We start from the raw sequence: 13,982 nt of genomic DNA on the forward strand, positions 1-13,982 counted from the left end.
AACCACACTAAGTTTATCAACTATTGAAATGGCTGGAGTCAGTGCTGATCCAATGGAGTGTATATATGAGAGTGCAGCAAACAATGTACTCAGGTAAAAGTGTTAAAGAACCCACTGTCCCCAACACTTAAACACCAACACATGGAAAAGGTCAACATGTTGGGAAATTAGAAATTCTCTCAAAGATTCTTTACACAGTTGAGAATGATGCTCCCAATAAAGGACATCACAAATTAGCCCTACAGTGAAACTCAAAGACTTAACTAGGTTCGTTCTGATAACTAAACCCGTGACAAGGTGGGTGAGGTAATATCTTCTATTAGACCAACTTACGCTGGTGAGAGAGGCAAGCTTTCGAGCTCGAAAGTTTGTTTCTCTCCCCAACCAAAGTTGGTCCAACAAAAGATATTACCTCACTCACCTTGTGCCTCTAATATCCTGGGACCGACATGGCTACAACACTGCACCCAACTAAACCAGTGTCATTCGTGTCAAAATAACGTGGCTACGGTTACACTAGAGAGCTTACAGCGAGGCCGGGGGCTGGAGGTTGGTGGATCCTTTGGTTTTCAAGTCAAGATCCATGATCAGCCTCCTATTATTAATTATTATTATTATTTATTTGTTTGATAGCACCTCGGAGTCTAAGTTATGGACCAGGATCCCACTGTGCTACTGGGGGCTGCCTTTCTCTATCTCTGTTATCAGCAAAACCACTGAAAACTGAATCAATATTGACATTCAAAACACGGAGAGCAGCAGAAGTACCGCCTATATAGAGTGCTCTCACTGCACTTGGAAAGCAGAATCAAATATTTTTCTCCAGAAAATATAAAGTTTGTAGATTATACTCATCTGACAAATACAAACAGCCAGTAAAGGCATCAGATTATGGGCTTTCCTAGCCTAACAGCTCCTTACCCAAGTGACAGCGTAGACCACGAACAACCAAGACTGGCTGGATTTAGTCCATTGGAGAGGCACACCAGACAGCTGCTGCCTGCACACTGTGAACAAAGTCTGACTATCCGTGTTGGAAGATGTGACTCCAGGGCAGACACACACACAGCTACTGAAAACCCTGGGTGAGTGCTAAAGAACTGGAGTCGGACAGAGAAGGGTGAGGAAGTGAGTCCCCCAGGGAAAATGGGGATGATGCTCTGGACCAGGAGAGCGCTCAGGCTTGTGGGATTCAATTCTTACACTTGCTTTCCTTACGTTGTCAGTGTAGGAAAGTCACCTGCATTGCTAGCACGGGCTGCCCCGTTGCGGGTGTGCTAGATGCTAGTGCAAGAGCAGGGATGAAACAAACATTCCTGGGATTTTTTTTCCATTTTGTTGATTGCAAATCTTTCAGAGAGCTGCTTTCCCCACAACAAACAGCTGAGTAAGAGAACAAACACACAGCAAAGATCCCATCAGTGTAGCTTGGCTACAGACTCACCTGGACTTGCTGAAAAACCTGCTTGAATTATCCTGGCTCCCCAAACTGAATCAGTTTAGGAACAAGAACGCGCCAAGCAAATTGTTCAGTCATTCGGCAAATGGACTTACATTTTCTTTCGAAAACGATCTTGTGAAGCACAGGTATCTTGTGACCTTGGATTTAAATAAGCCATCTTTCCAGAGGTCAGCATCCAAGCCATCTGCTGTTTGTGCAACCTGGAAAGATGAGACAGAGGGAGAGACGGGACATCTGAGCCAAGATACAGTTAATGTATGTGCAGTACATCTTCCTCGTACCTATTCTCATTAATGCTGGCCCGAATTCTCTCAGCATCTCATTAGTTCATTTCACAAGGTAAAGTGGAGGGATAAAAAAAAGCCCCAACTTCTAAGAATATTGTCTCGAGGGAGTCAGTTGATTAAAGAATCCCTGACAAAAACTATTCTAATAAGGAAACGGCAGCTTTGGAAAGTCAGCACAATACGACACTCGGTACCATTCCATCACCAGGGGCACAGCATCTGCAAAAATGGAAAGAGGGCTACATTTCAGGGATGCAGGAAATTGCCCTCCAAGAGGTGCCCCAGCTCCAGTAGTTGGGCAGGAGCCTGCCTGAATGGTACGCTCACATGCTCAGCAAGTGGGGCCGGGTGGAACCAGTGAACAGTTGTGCAAATGTTTTTCACCAAGTTCAAAAAGCACCTTATGCCCAGAACATCAGTTCCAAGGAGCACTGCAAGTTGTGATAGTTCACAAAGGTCACAGTCACCTTTCTCCAACAGAAAGACTCACTGCAATAGTACCAGAATCGCTGCACTTGGTTCACACACTCAGAAGAGTTAACCAGAGACTCAGCTGTGCCTGTTTGAGAGGGAAATTCCCCCTTTCCCTTCAAAGTCCCTTCGCTCCAGTTGCAGAGATGGCTGTGTATGCGGAGGTAGCACCAGTGTCTCTGGAGCTAATGTACTGGGTATGTCTCCTGTCTCCTCTGAGGCCAGCGGCTCAGAGGAATTCTCAGCCCCCACTAATCCAGGGCCTACTCCATGTTCCCAGGCCTCTTAGGACAGGACTGTTGTCACGCAGCAGGCCAGACTTCACTGACTCAACACAGAACCCAGGGTGTAAATCAGCGCAGGATTCAACCTGTCCTAGCCAATCTCAATGCATCTGAACGCAGAATCTCTGAAAAAATTAGTTTCCAACAGTGAAAGACACAAACATCTTCACAATTTAATTTCTGTTCACAGCAGAAGCCCCACCTCTTACTACATAAGAGAGAGCCCAGGCTTTCTCTGCAACCAGGCACAGAGAGCCGCCTCTTCAGAGAACATGTTTATGGACCATCCTTAGGAGTGGTTCAGGAGAAAAGACAGAGAAGCAATCATTCAGACCCTGATGGGACTATCAGTGACAGGCCTGGTAACAGGAAGAGGTGCCATTGGAACAGCCCTGATCTTTACTGGAGAGCACTGTATCAAAGCCACTGTATTGAACTTGGGTGTCCCTAATCATCTGATTGCCACAAGCTGGGACTGGACAACAGGGGATGGAGCATTTGACAAACTACCCTGTTCTGTTCATTCCCTCTGACGCATGTGGCATTGGCCACTATCAGAGACAGGATACTGGGCTAGATGGACCATTGGCCTGACTCAGTCTGGCTGTTCTTATGAACTTCAGATGGATACGGCCAGTTGTGTCCTGCACGCAGACCCGGGATCAGGCCACATAAACAGCTCATTCTAATGTGCGAGGCGTTTGCTAAGCATAACAATAGAGCTTGGGGATATTGATGCAGGTGAGCAACACAACAGGCTGAATGCACCGAGGGGCTTTAAGACAAATGGAAAAGTTGCCACTTCCTAGAATGCAGAATTCCTGTGATGCTATGCCTGAGGCAGCGTCTGACTGACAGTCATTCTATACTTCAGATCAACCCTTTCTAAGCCACTGAGTATCACATCGGGTTTTTTTTATTCTTAAAAAATCCACACAATACAATATACCAACCCTGCCATCTGCAGGTCATTTCGCTGTGATGTTGCTGGTCAGAGCTAAGACTCACTTGTGTCTGGATAAAGCAGTGACCATTCAGCAGGGTCAGGACAGCAGCCAAATAAGCAGCTATTGCAGAATAATTCTGGAAGTTGTATTTCACAGAACCTTTGATGAAAGTTAACCACACAACTGATATGACATTGGAACCTAAGCACTGCTTACTGGCTCAGCGTGAACTGCACTACGAATTCAGGGCCAGCTTTCCCCGGCCTCCTCTCTATGGGAAGGCATAAACTCACTGGAATATTATTATTTATTCCAGGCGACAGGTATGCGGTCATCTCCTGAGGATCCCACAGAAACAGGGTACCTCCCAAGGTTCACCTGGCCGCGACTTTGAGGCTGCTGGGTGTGGCCTGTTGCACTCCAGATCTGCTCCCTGCATAACGAACATGTCTCTCTGAAAAACGCTGCAGGGCCTTCGCAGCAGCCCTGAGAGGACATGGGAGGTGTGTGGTCTGAGCAGCCCAATGGTTTGGTAGTACGAGCTCACACGGAGATGGAAGGGGTCAATTCCTAGCATTGTGGTCCAGTGGGCTCCTGACAAGCTAAGTTTGTGCCTTTTGACCTACTGCCGCATGCCTCTCTCCAGGCAACTGGTGTATCTTGTGTCTTTCTTTAAGACCAGGCTATCAGCTGCAGAACTTGCTTAGCTCCTGTGCACACACTCTTTCCTGGAGGCCCCAATGCATATTCATTGTCACTTTCTCTATGCAAGCAGCAGCACCCCAGGATCACAGCGGCACTAAGGCCTGATCTACACACCCCTGACCGATGTAGCAAGCCGACATAACCACCAGCGCAGACACAGCTACGTCCCTGGAAGAGGGATTCCACTGACACAGCTTTGTTCAGTGAGCAGGTATCCCTTCACCAGCCGACAAACGTTGTCAATGTAGACACATCTATGCTATGGGGCTATGCTGACGTTGCTATGCCGGCATAGTCTCCAGGGTGCAGACATCCCCTAACTGAACTCGGCTGCAGCTGCCAGAGCCCGTCGTGCCACAGATTTCAGGAGATCTTGGCCACCGGTCATGGTGTGTCTCAGACTGAGGCACCTACCAATCTGCCCACCACTTGGGGCAGGAGAAGGGAGAGCAGGAGACCAGAAAAGAAGTGGAGCAGAGAGCGAGAGGCAGAGGCCATTATGGTGGCCTGATTCTGCAGAAGCTGTCGAGACAGGAGATGTGGAAGGTTTGAAAGGGAGCAGGAGAGAAGGCAGGATTTCCCTCCTGCGGTCTTGGGAAGCAATGAGAGCAGGACAGAACAAAACGAAAAAGAAAAGACAAAGGAATGAATGCAAAGACAAAGAAAATGTAAGACGGCCTCCCATTCCCCCATGGAAAATGCCCTCCAGAGTCAAACCCCAAAGCCTCCTCTTAAATCACGGATGGTCCCAGCAATAATTTGCTTCATCCAACAACCATCCCTGAGGTAAAACTCTGCACTTGGAGAGAGAATTTTTAGTCTCTTTTGCTATTTTGAATTCACAAGAATTAAAGCGAAGTCATTTTCCTGAGCTGTCAGACTCTGCAGTTGTAGGAGGACTCAAGACAAGCAGGTGGCTAGAGTTTCCTTCCACAGACCCACAGGGAAAAGGGAACCCCTGGGGGAATCATGTCCTTTTAAAATGCATGAGACTGAAATAGAGAGCGTGCCTGAGGGAAATCCCAACGACAGAGCCAGAATCAACAGCTGCACATTTCTCTGTCCAGGCGGGAGGAGCTCCCAGTGAGGACAGCTGGGCAGGGGCCATCGCATGTGCAACCACCATGGAGTGATTTCAGAGCAAAGGACAGACAGGGGAATCATTTGCTGCCTGTTCTATGTCACCTATTTAGCACAAGTCTAGACAACGCCTCTATTTTGAGTAGTTCTCATTTTGGAGGAGGAAGAGGAATTTGTTGTGGTTGATTTTAATTGAATTTTTAGGCATAACATTTAGCTTGCTTTGGGGCCTTCTTTCCCAGGCCTTTAAAAATTACCTATGAGCTGCATAGATAATGTTAAAATCTGAAAACACCTGGGTCCCTGGGGGGCAGCAAATACACCAAGGATCTTTGGTGCAGGCCGATTTTAACAGCTTTTAAGTATCCCTCAACAGTAGATCCAAAGAGGGGAAATTAGTTTGTTTCTTCCTCTCAGCTGTCTAAAGGAGTTTAGAGAGTTAATGTTGCTGTAAGTCTATAACATGAAGGAATGTCTGTAACATGTTCACGTCTTACGCAGATAAGGAATGTAATCAAAAGGGGTCAGGAAACTAAATTCCAAGGAAAATAATCTGTCAGAGTCAATGGTAGAAAGGAATGTACTGCAGTCGCTGGCTGTGCACTGCTCAGCTTGAGATACATGCGATAGCCGAGACGGAAAATGGCCTGTCGGGGGTCTGCATTCAGGAACAAACTTGGGAGCTGAAGTTTATGAAGTTGCCCGGTCTGGCCATGTCTCTCTGAGACCCCCATCATCTGAGCGGGAGCAGCTCAAGTGAAAGGCAGTTCTCAAAACACACACATTAAATCTCCCAGCATCTTCCCAGGAAATCCCATTTATTCTTCCCCCCCTGCAATCACTCGCTGGCCCCGCACACAGCACCCCTCCCTGCATGCCCCAGCCCATGCTGAGCCACGAGGGAGCATCCCACATGTCTGGTGAAAAAGGGGGGAAGCACTAAAAGGAGAGGACCCCAGCGCTGTTTTTTCTGGTCAATGTGCGCCACATCCTGCCCTGAGTCACACTCACACGACAGACACTCCCTCCTGGGGGGTCCCAGAGCCGGGGCTTCAGCCCAAGCCCTGGTGTCTACGCCCATTTTCAGCCCCACGGCCCGAGCCTCGCAAGCCGAGTTAGCTGAGCTGGGCCAGCCGGGTGTTTAATTGCACTGTAGACCTACCCGAACACGTCTCTCTGCCGCACATGGCAACGCCCGGCGTGCACGTGAGAAACGCAGGGCGTCCTAGTGCCCAGCACAGCACCCGCAGCAGGGCAAGGAGAGTGATCTGCTGTAGGCGACGGATGGAGATTTTGTGCATTTGGGAGCAGCTCACTTCTGACAGGGTGTTAATGCTTGAAACCAGCTGCAGGCCAAGACCCAGGGTATGTGCCAGGAGAGTCTCGTTCACTCCTGTCCAAGGGGACCGCCTGAGCTCCCAGATCACTGCCTCAGCTCCCTCGCACAAGCCCGGCCTGGTCACCCCGCCACCCTCACCTTCCCCCCTCTCTCCACTCTCCCTTCGCACCCACAAACCCTCTCACCAACACTGGGAAGCTCATTCCAAAGCAGAGCGGGACAGGCCCCTTCCTAGCAATCCCTTCCCCCAGCGCATGTGTTCGCTAGTGGGGTGGCCGTGTCGTCTCCTGGCGAGAGGAGGGGGCAGACTCCTGTGGGATCTATTCCTGGCTCGGCCACTTACCAGGAGCCTGATCCAAGGCCCACTGAAGTCAATGGAAAAGCTCCCACAGGTTTCCTGGAGCGTTGTGTGGCCTTGAGCAGAGACTTCACTGATCCGGGCCACGATCGGTCTCATGCTCACCGCAGTCACAGGGCGTGTGGGAAGCTTAATTAGGGCTGGGCTAGACAATTAGGTCAGTGAGAAATCCACCCCCCTGAGCGGATAGTTAAGCCAACCTAAGTCCCCACGTAGACAGTGCTAGTGCCGGCGACAGGAGAATTCTGCCGTCCACCTAGCTACCGCCTCTCGGGGAGGTGGGTTACCAGCAGAGAGCCCTTCCCCTCGCCGTAGGCAGCATCTACACTGGCATGCTGCAGCGTTTTACGTGTGGACAAGCCCTTAGTTAGTCCGATTTGCAGATCCCCAGATCAAGGCGCTGTGCACAGTGAGAGGCAGCTGGGGTTAACATGCCATTGACTGAAATGCTGAGCGGAAACGCCCAGGCACTATCACCAGCAATTAATCTCTAATGCCGCAGCACCAGATTAGCCTTTAAGAGCCGCTTTCAAGCCCGAAGAATGTGAGCCTGCATTCACTTGTCAGGAAACCCGTGGCGGAAAGAAACAGACTAATGTAAACAGGAAACTTCATACATCATCTGCAGGGCTCCCTCCTCATGGACCTTCCAGCACTGCACTGGGATCAGAGAGAGCCCGCGCCAACGCTGCCTTGCAATGGGAACTGCCTCTCGCCACGAGAGCACCAAGTGGATGTTCGCCCTGACGAAGGGCAGAGGGAGGAGCCGGCTCCCTGCAGGAAGGACACTGAGCCGTAGTCTCCAAGCACAAACTCAAACAAGTTACAAGGAAAAGCGTACGATGGAAGAGACTATTTGGCCCCACTCCAGCCCCTCCACCTCCCCACGGCTATCCTTGCTCCAGGTGATCTTTATCCTGGGAGCTCCGGACGGTGGTGCAGATAAACTCACTCACCTCCCAGCGGGATGGGCACACAAGGGCTCCTGCTGGGCGGGCTGAAAGGGTATTTGCCTCAGGTTCAGAAAGGGGATGCTGTGATGCTGTCACAGAGCGGGAGCATGATACATTATGCACCAAGCAGCAGAAGTTGCGAAGCCCTGCCTAGCCCACCCATCGGATCAGCCAGATACTGAGGGAGATGCCACTCAAAGCCATGGTGAGGGGCTGCAAGCAAACAAATACAGACCAAATATTCCCCAAGACCTCCCGGCCCCCTCTGCTGCAGAGGCACTCTGTCTCCTTGCATTTTACCATTTAGCTGGTTCATCAGTTACATCTGCTGCTTCAAGTCAGTGAACCTGTCAGCTGCAGTAAGTGTGCTGTGAGGCTCATTGGTACCCAGTTATTGTACTTTGGTGTAAATTACATTGGAACAGGAGGAGAAACTCACCCGGCTGCCTTAGATGAGGATTCACTTGGCTCTGGGAAAACAACTTTGCCCTGAGCCCTTTCCTTCCCTTTTACATTTTATTCGCCCCAACCCAGTGCTTTAAAAGGAGTGGGGCCAGGAAGTTAACTGGCCACCGCTGGGGGCTGATGATCGGTCTGTGTGCTGCACTGTGGAAAGAGCAGGAGGAGGGGAACAGATGGACGATTGGTCTGCCCTGCGTTTGCAATTTACAGCTATACAAGTTTAATGTTAGAATCTTTCACTGGTTTGGGTCACTGGCCGTAGGAAAAATTCTTGTTCTGGTTCCAAAGCAATTTGACCAATCGACCTACGGGCTAAGCAGCTGCTAAGCACTCACATCTGTCTATCGATGCAGATACTTCTATGGCCTCAACACTACAGTATCCGAGTACCTCTCCCAGCTGCCCAGCTTCCTACCAGAGTCCAGTTTGCAGAGTGGCATTCTGCTGGCTAAGTTCTCCCTGCAGTTTCAGCTGGATGTAGAATTCTTTGCTTTCCAGCCTGAAGCGCCGTGCTGAGGTGGGATGTTAAATAGCTGATACGGGATTCATTTATACGTAGATATAATCTGTGCCGTGCTTTGGAACCCTTCAAGATGGGTGTTACTAGGATTATTACATTTGCGTGCCATATTGGCCAGCTATTTCTGGAAAGCCTCCTCCAGGTAATTACAGAAGTCTTGTGCTTTGCATGGCATGCCAGTGGCGGGGAGGAGATGCACGAACATGACTGCACACGGAAAGTATTGCTAAAATACTTCCAAAGCCAAGACCTGGAGGAGGGTGGCTGGTAAAAAACCGAACCCCAGAACACGTTCTTCAAGGTGAGCACACAAACAGCCGGCCCGTTCTCGGGAGGAGACACTGCTCTCTGCAAAGCAAAGGACAAACTAACAATATTGCCAAGGTATTATCAGCTCTACTTACTACGTCGTAACCTGTAGGTGCCCGGTTCCGAGATGCAACCACCCCAACGCCTGTGATAGGATCCATTGGCACGTCTGGCAAGGCATCTGAAAGGTCTCGGACTTCAGGCATTATGGACTCTGCCTGAAACAGGGAGTCAGAGTTAGAGGGCTACACTGCAGACAGCTCCTTAGACAGAAAACCTAGCACGCGCATCCGCAGAGCACCGCGTGTGCTGGAGCAGCTCACCGCTATGGCCACACACACCGTCCGCATCTTAAAGCGCTCAAGCTTTCAAGCATTTTTAAAGAGGCATTTGCTTTTGATAAGAACTTACATTTGCACCCTCTCTGATAGGTCAGGAATTCAGGCCAACAGCCTCTTCTGAGATTAACTTGATTGTTTCCAGAATGTTTAGCCTGGGCTGGTCCCCATCGAGTGCCCGTAAGAAAACCTGAGCCCATCACCCAATGAAAGGGCAAACTGACCCCTGTGATTCAACCAGGCCCAGGCGGTCCTGCCGTTCCTGGAGGGAAGAAGGCTACTTTGAATGGCTCTGTTCTAAGGTTCCCCCTTGCAGCTCAGTATCAGACAAGCTGAGGATTGCACTGTGAGCCTGCCTCCCTTCCGGACGTAGCGAGACCTGGTTTACATGGCACTTGGTTCACCACGTACCTGGCACTGTACAGCAGCTGGGACAGCGAATGACATGCCTGTCCCACACAGCTGAGACAGCAGGAAGGCGCAAACAGGCCCAGGCCCGGCCTGGAGACTTTCGCACGCACAGCGTAGCTGGGGTTGGAGTGACTTTGCGGAAGGGGGTGGGGTGTGCCAAGCGTCGCGGGGGAGTGGACCCGAGAGCCTCAGGGAGCAGTCAGGGGAGACGCGTGCGCCGGACAGGTCCCAGGAGTAGGTGGGAGGGCTGTGACAGAATTCTAGCCAGGGTGGAGGAGAGGGAGAGGGGGCAGAGTCCAGGCAAGGCTGGGGGAACGGTGCCATTGCCTGAGCATGTGGCGTCCTGCCAAGAAAGCCAATTAAGGCAAGTCCTCTCTTGCTTCCAGGTAGGAATGCGCCAGGAAACCACCCAGACGCCAAGAGATGAAAAGGCAGCACTGTGTGTAAAAGAGCATCGTTGCTGGGAAGCCAGACAAGCTGTGCAAAAAGCTACCTCATTCAGTGGCTTTTTCACAGCAATTAAACCCCAGCCTCTTCAGGGCTGGTTACTTATTGCTTCTAAAACAGGCAGAGGTGAGTGCTGGTGTGTATACATCGTACTGCCGAGTTGAGCAAACATCATGTTCAGGCAATAAAAGGTGACTCTGGTGTCCTACATAACAGTGCTACACGTAGAGTCAGCATATCTGTAGCACCCCCACCCGCCAAAACCCCAAGAGTCAGCATCCGTCTATGATGTCAATGAAGCAATTGCCACCAACTTGGTGTCAGGAAGAGTTCTGCTTCATGCGGGCAGGGGACTGGACTCGATGACCTCTCGAGGTCCCTTCCAGTCCTAGAATCTATGAATCTATTCATCGCCTGGACCAATTTCTTGAAAATGCAAAGAAACGAAGATGCAGCTCCCTTCATTTTCTAGACAACTCAAGCTTCTAGGAATCTGGAGATAGGAATCTGCATTTTGAATCCTGGCGTTTTCCCCTTCTATTTCGTATACAGACTCCTCAGCTTCACGCAGTCAGCTCAAGACAATGAAGGCAGCCCTTAGAATAGAGAGACTGCAGCCCACCCACAGCCAGCAACTCCCAGCAAACATGGTTCTCATGTTTAGTTATATACAACAACCAACCCAAAACCCAATGCTGTTGCTTGCAGTTCAAAACACTGCAACCTACCAACTTCCCAAAATGCTTTGCAATTAACAATTCATAACAGAAGGCATAAACTGTGCAGTGCTGACACCGCATAATGTGAATTAAAATACAGAATATGTAATCTGCATAGAGATGTGTAGATATGTTTACTGATAAACACATTTCCAGGTTTCTCGCAATAGCTTAGTGACCTATTGATGCCCATCAATTTCTTTTGATATGTAACAAATATTGATGTTAACGGCTCTTAGGCAGGGCGGGTGCAAGGATGTTTCGCGTCCTAGGCAAAACTTCCACCTTGCACCCCCCTCCCCCGAGCCCTGTGGCAGCTCTCCCCCCCCCCCGCTCTAAGGCGCCCCCCCCCCCCCCGCGGCAGCTCCCCCCAGCCCGGGGAGCCGTGCAGCAGCTCCCCGCCCCAGCTCACCTCTGCTCCGCCTCCTCCCCGAGCACGCCGTCGCTGCTCCACTTCTCCCACCTCCCAGGCTTGCGGCGCCAATCAGCTGTTTGGCGCCGCAAGCCTGGGAGGGAGAGAAGCAGAGCGGGGCGGCGTGCTCAGGGGAGGAGGCGGAGCAGAGGTGAGCTGGGGCGGGGAGTTCCCCTGCGTGCCGCCCCCCCTTACTTGCTGCAGGCGGCCCTCCCCGCGCCCCCCTGCCCCAGCTCCCTCTGCCTAAATGCCGACGATGACCGGGGCGGCTGAAGATCCGGCCGCCGCGGTCGCCACCGAAGGACCCAAAATGCCACCCCACAAATGCTAGTGCCCTAGGCGACCGCCTAGGTCGCCTAATGGGTTGCACCGGCCCTGCTCTTAATTGAATCCACACTGTCCTTAAAAGAAATAATGATATTCCCCAGTTCACGACAGGACAAGATACCCTCAGAATGGTGGCTGCTATCTAAGCAAAGGGGAAGGGTGTCTATTCCACACAAGTGTTTCCATATCACCAGCTATTGCTGCATCCAAATGCAACAACAAAGGCAGGTCCTGAAGTGGCAGCGCTGACTGGCAGTAGGCGAACAGAGGCTTAGCCCTCAGGTCTGGTGCCAGGCCTTGACATGCTAGAATGCTGGGATGAAAACGTCTTTGCTTCCTTCCACTTGTGGCAAACACCATCCCAACTCCCTCCTAAGCAGCTACCCCGTATGGGATCGGACATCACTACAGGCGCTCCTCTCCTGGAAGGCTCAGAATGGAGCTGACAATACCTTTCCTTTGAAAACACCCACAACCAGCAAGGCCACAATTTTCATAAGTGACTGGTGATTTGGGGAGGCCTCATTTCCAGCGAGCGCTGAGCAATCACCCTTTGAAAATGGGCACCCATCCCTTTGGGGCAACTCACACTGGATGTCCAAAAATCACTAGCCAGCTTTTGAAAAATTTGCCCCAAGCCATTTCCTCTAGGCAGCTAACAACCAGCTGCCTGTTTGTGCATGTGATTTGCCTGAAGCAGCTGCTCCTCCTCAGCCTCTCAGCCTCTCTAACGCGCCAACCCAGGAGTCACTCTGCTGCAAACTATGCCACAGTCCCATCCCGCCTCCTAAGACCAGCTGGCCCCGAGGAGGGGAACTGGCATGTAATACTGCGCTACAGAGCTGGGGAAAGCCTGCCCGGTCACACTGCACAGGGATAGCACGAGCGATTTAAGCACAGATGGACTTTCCCAAAATGGACAGTTTTGCATAAAAACTTCATTTCTTTTGAAACTTTCTTGCTTTTCAATGAAAAACCAGAACATTTCTGTGAACCCTTCTGAAAACGTTTGCCAGTCTCCAGCCAGCGCTACCCCAGAACGAAAGAGTTCAGCCACATCACCATTGCATCCCCTCGCCTCCCCGCAAGCTGGCACAACGTTTAGCTTGAGATTTTAAATGCACAGAAGTCAGGAGATGCAGAATACAGTTTGTCATCAGAACCCTCCACACTGATGAGTTACGCTGGCTCATTTCACTCAGCCCGTCTCAGTGCCCCTTTTAGAGCAGGGCAGGGAAGGGTCACCACTTCCCCCCATCCCAGACAGCTCTCTTTCTTTCTTTCTATGTCTAGCGGAGTTCCTCAGCATTGTCTAACTGGCTCACGCCGCCTGCAGCACTTTAACCTCAAGAATTACAGGGAGATGCTGGCCCCGGACGTGTTTATCCCTGCACTGCAGTTTTGGGTTCCCACGGAACTAAGGGCTTAGTGAGAAGCAGCTGCACGGATGGAAGACTGCTGTAGTCTATGAGAGTTAGTGAAAATCATTAACAGAATTTGTTTTAAATTGAAAATAAGCCCCTCATGAGCTGTGAGCATCTAAGGAGAAGCAAACTTCCCATGCAATTCCAGAATTACCGGGGCTCCTTGTAACCATGGTTTCTGGTGGAGCTGAACTTTTCTGGTGTGCCTCATGAACAATTTGTGTAATCTCCTGTAGCAGGGTGGACACCCGCTCCTGCCCTGCGGGGTTGGAAAAGCCCTGCAGAGGGCTGGGGCTGGGCAAGGGAAAACCCTGGCTGATTGGGGGAAGTGGCTGCAGCTGGGCCACACCCTAATCTGAGCCCAGATGGCCGGTATAAAGAGGCTGGGAGCCAGGAGCTCAATAGTCTCTCTCTGCCTTCAGAGAGAGAAGGGCCTGGCTGCAGGGAGCTAGACAAAGAGTACCTGAGTGGAGCAGGGCTGGGGAAAGGCTGAGGAGCTGGGGAGCTCCAGCCTGGAAAGCCCCAGGCTGCGGCCTAGTATTAGGCCAAGGGGTACTGGGGGTTGCAGAGGGCAGCCCAGGGCTAGTCCAAGGCAGCAGGTCCAAACCCCCCTTGCCAGTGATGAGTGGCCTATACTGCAGTCTGCCCCAGGGAGCAGGGGCTAGTTGGTGACTGGCAGTGGCCTAGTGCTGAGGCAAGGTGGGGATAGTGGGTGGGGGTTCCCCAG

At 51.2% G+C, this 13,982-nt stretch overlaps 1 protein-coding gene across 2 annotated transcripts in view; it reads right to left on the bottom strand.

The window, feature by feature from the left end:
• Nucleotides 1-13,982, bottom strand: part of MVB12B (multivesicular body subunit 12B) — a 96,324-nt gene that overhangs the window by 71,464 nt on the left and 10,878 nt on the right. The window contains exons 1-3 of one of the 2 annotated variants that reach the window (XM_065418884.1): nt 9,927-10,250; nt 9,273-9,395; nt 1,555-1,662 (exon numbers count right to left, since the gene is read on the bottom strand). In XM_065418884.1, the coding sequence (XP_065274956.1) occupies nt 1,555-1,662; nt 9,273-9,395; nt 9,927-10,250 (555 nt within the window). Of the gene's footprint in view, nt 1-1,554; nt 1,663-9,272; nt 9,396-9,926; nt 10,251-13,982 lie in introns of those variants that run through there. The other variant, XM_065418885.1, reaches the window with a different exon arrangement.

Source organism: Emys orbicularis, chromosome 18 (assembly GCF_028017835.1).
Source record: "Emys orbicularis isolate rEmyOrb1 chromosome 18, rEmyOrb1.hap1, whole genome shotgun sequence".
In the NCBI taxonomy this organism is placed as follows: Eukaryota; Metazoa; Chordata; order Testudines; family Emydidae; genus Emys; species Emys orbicularis.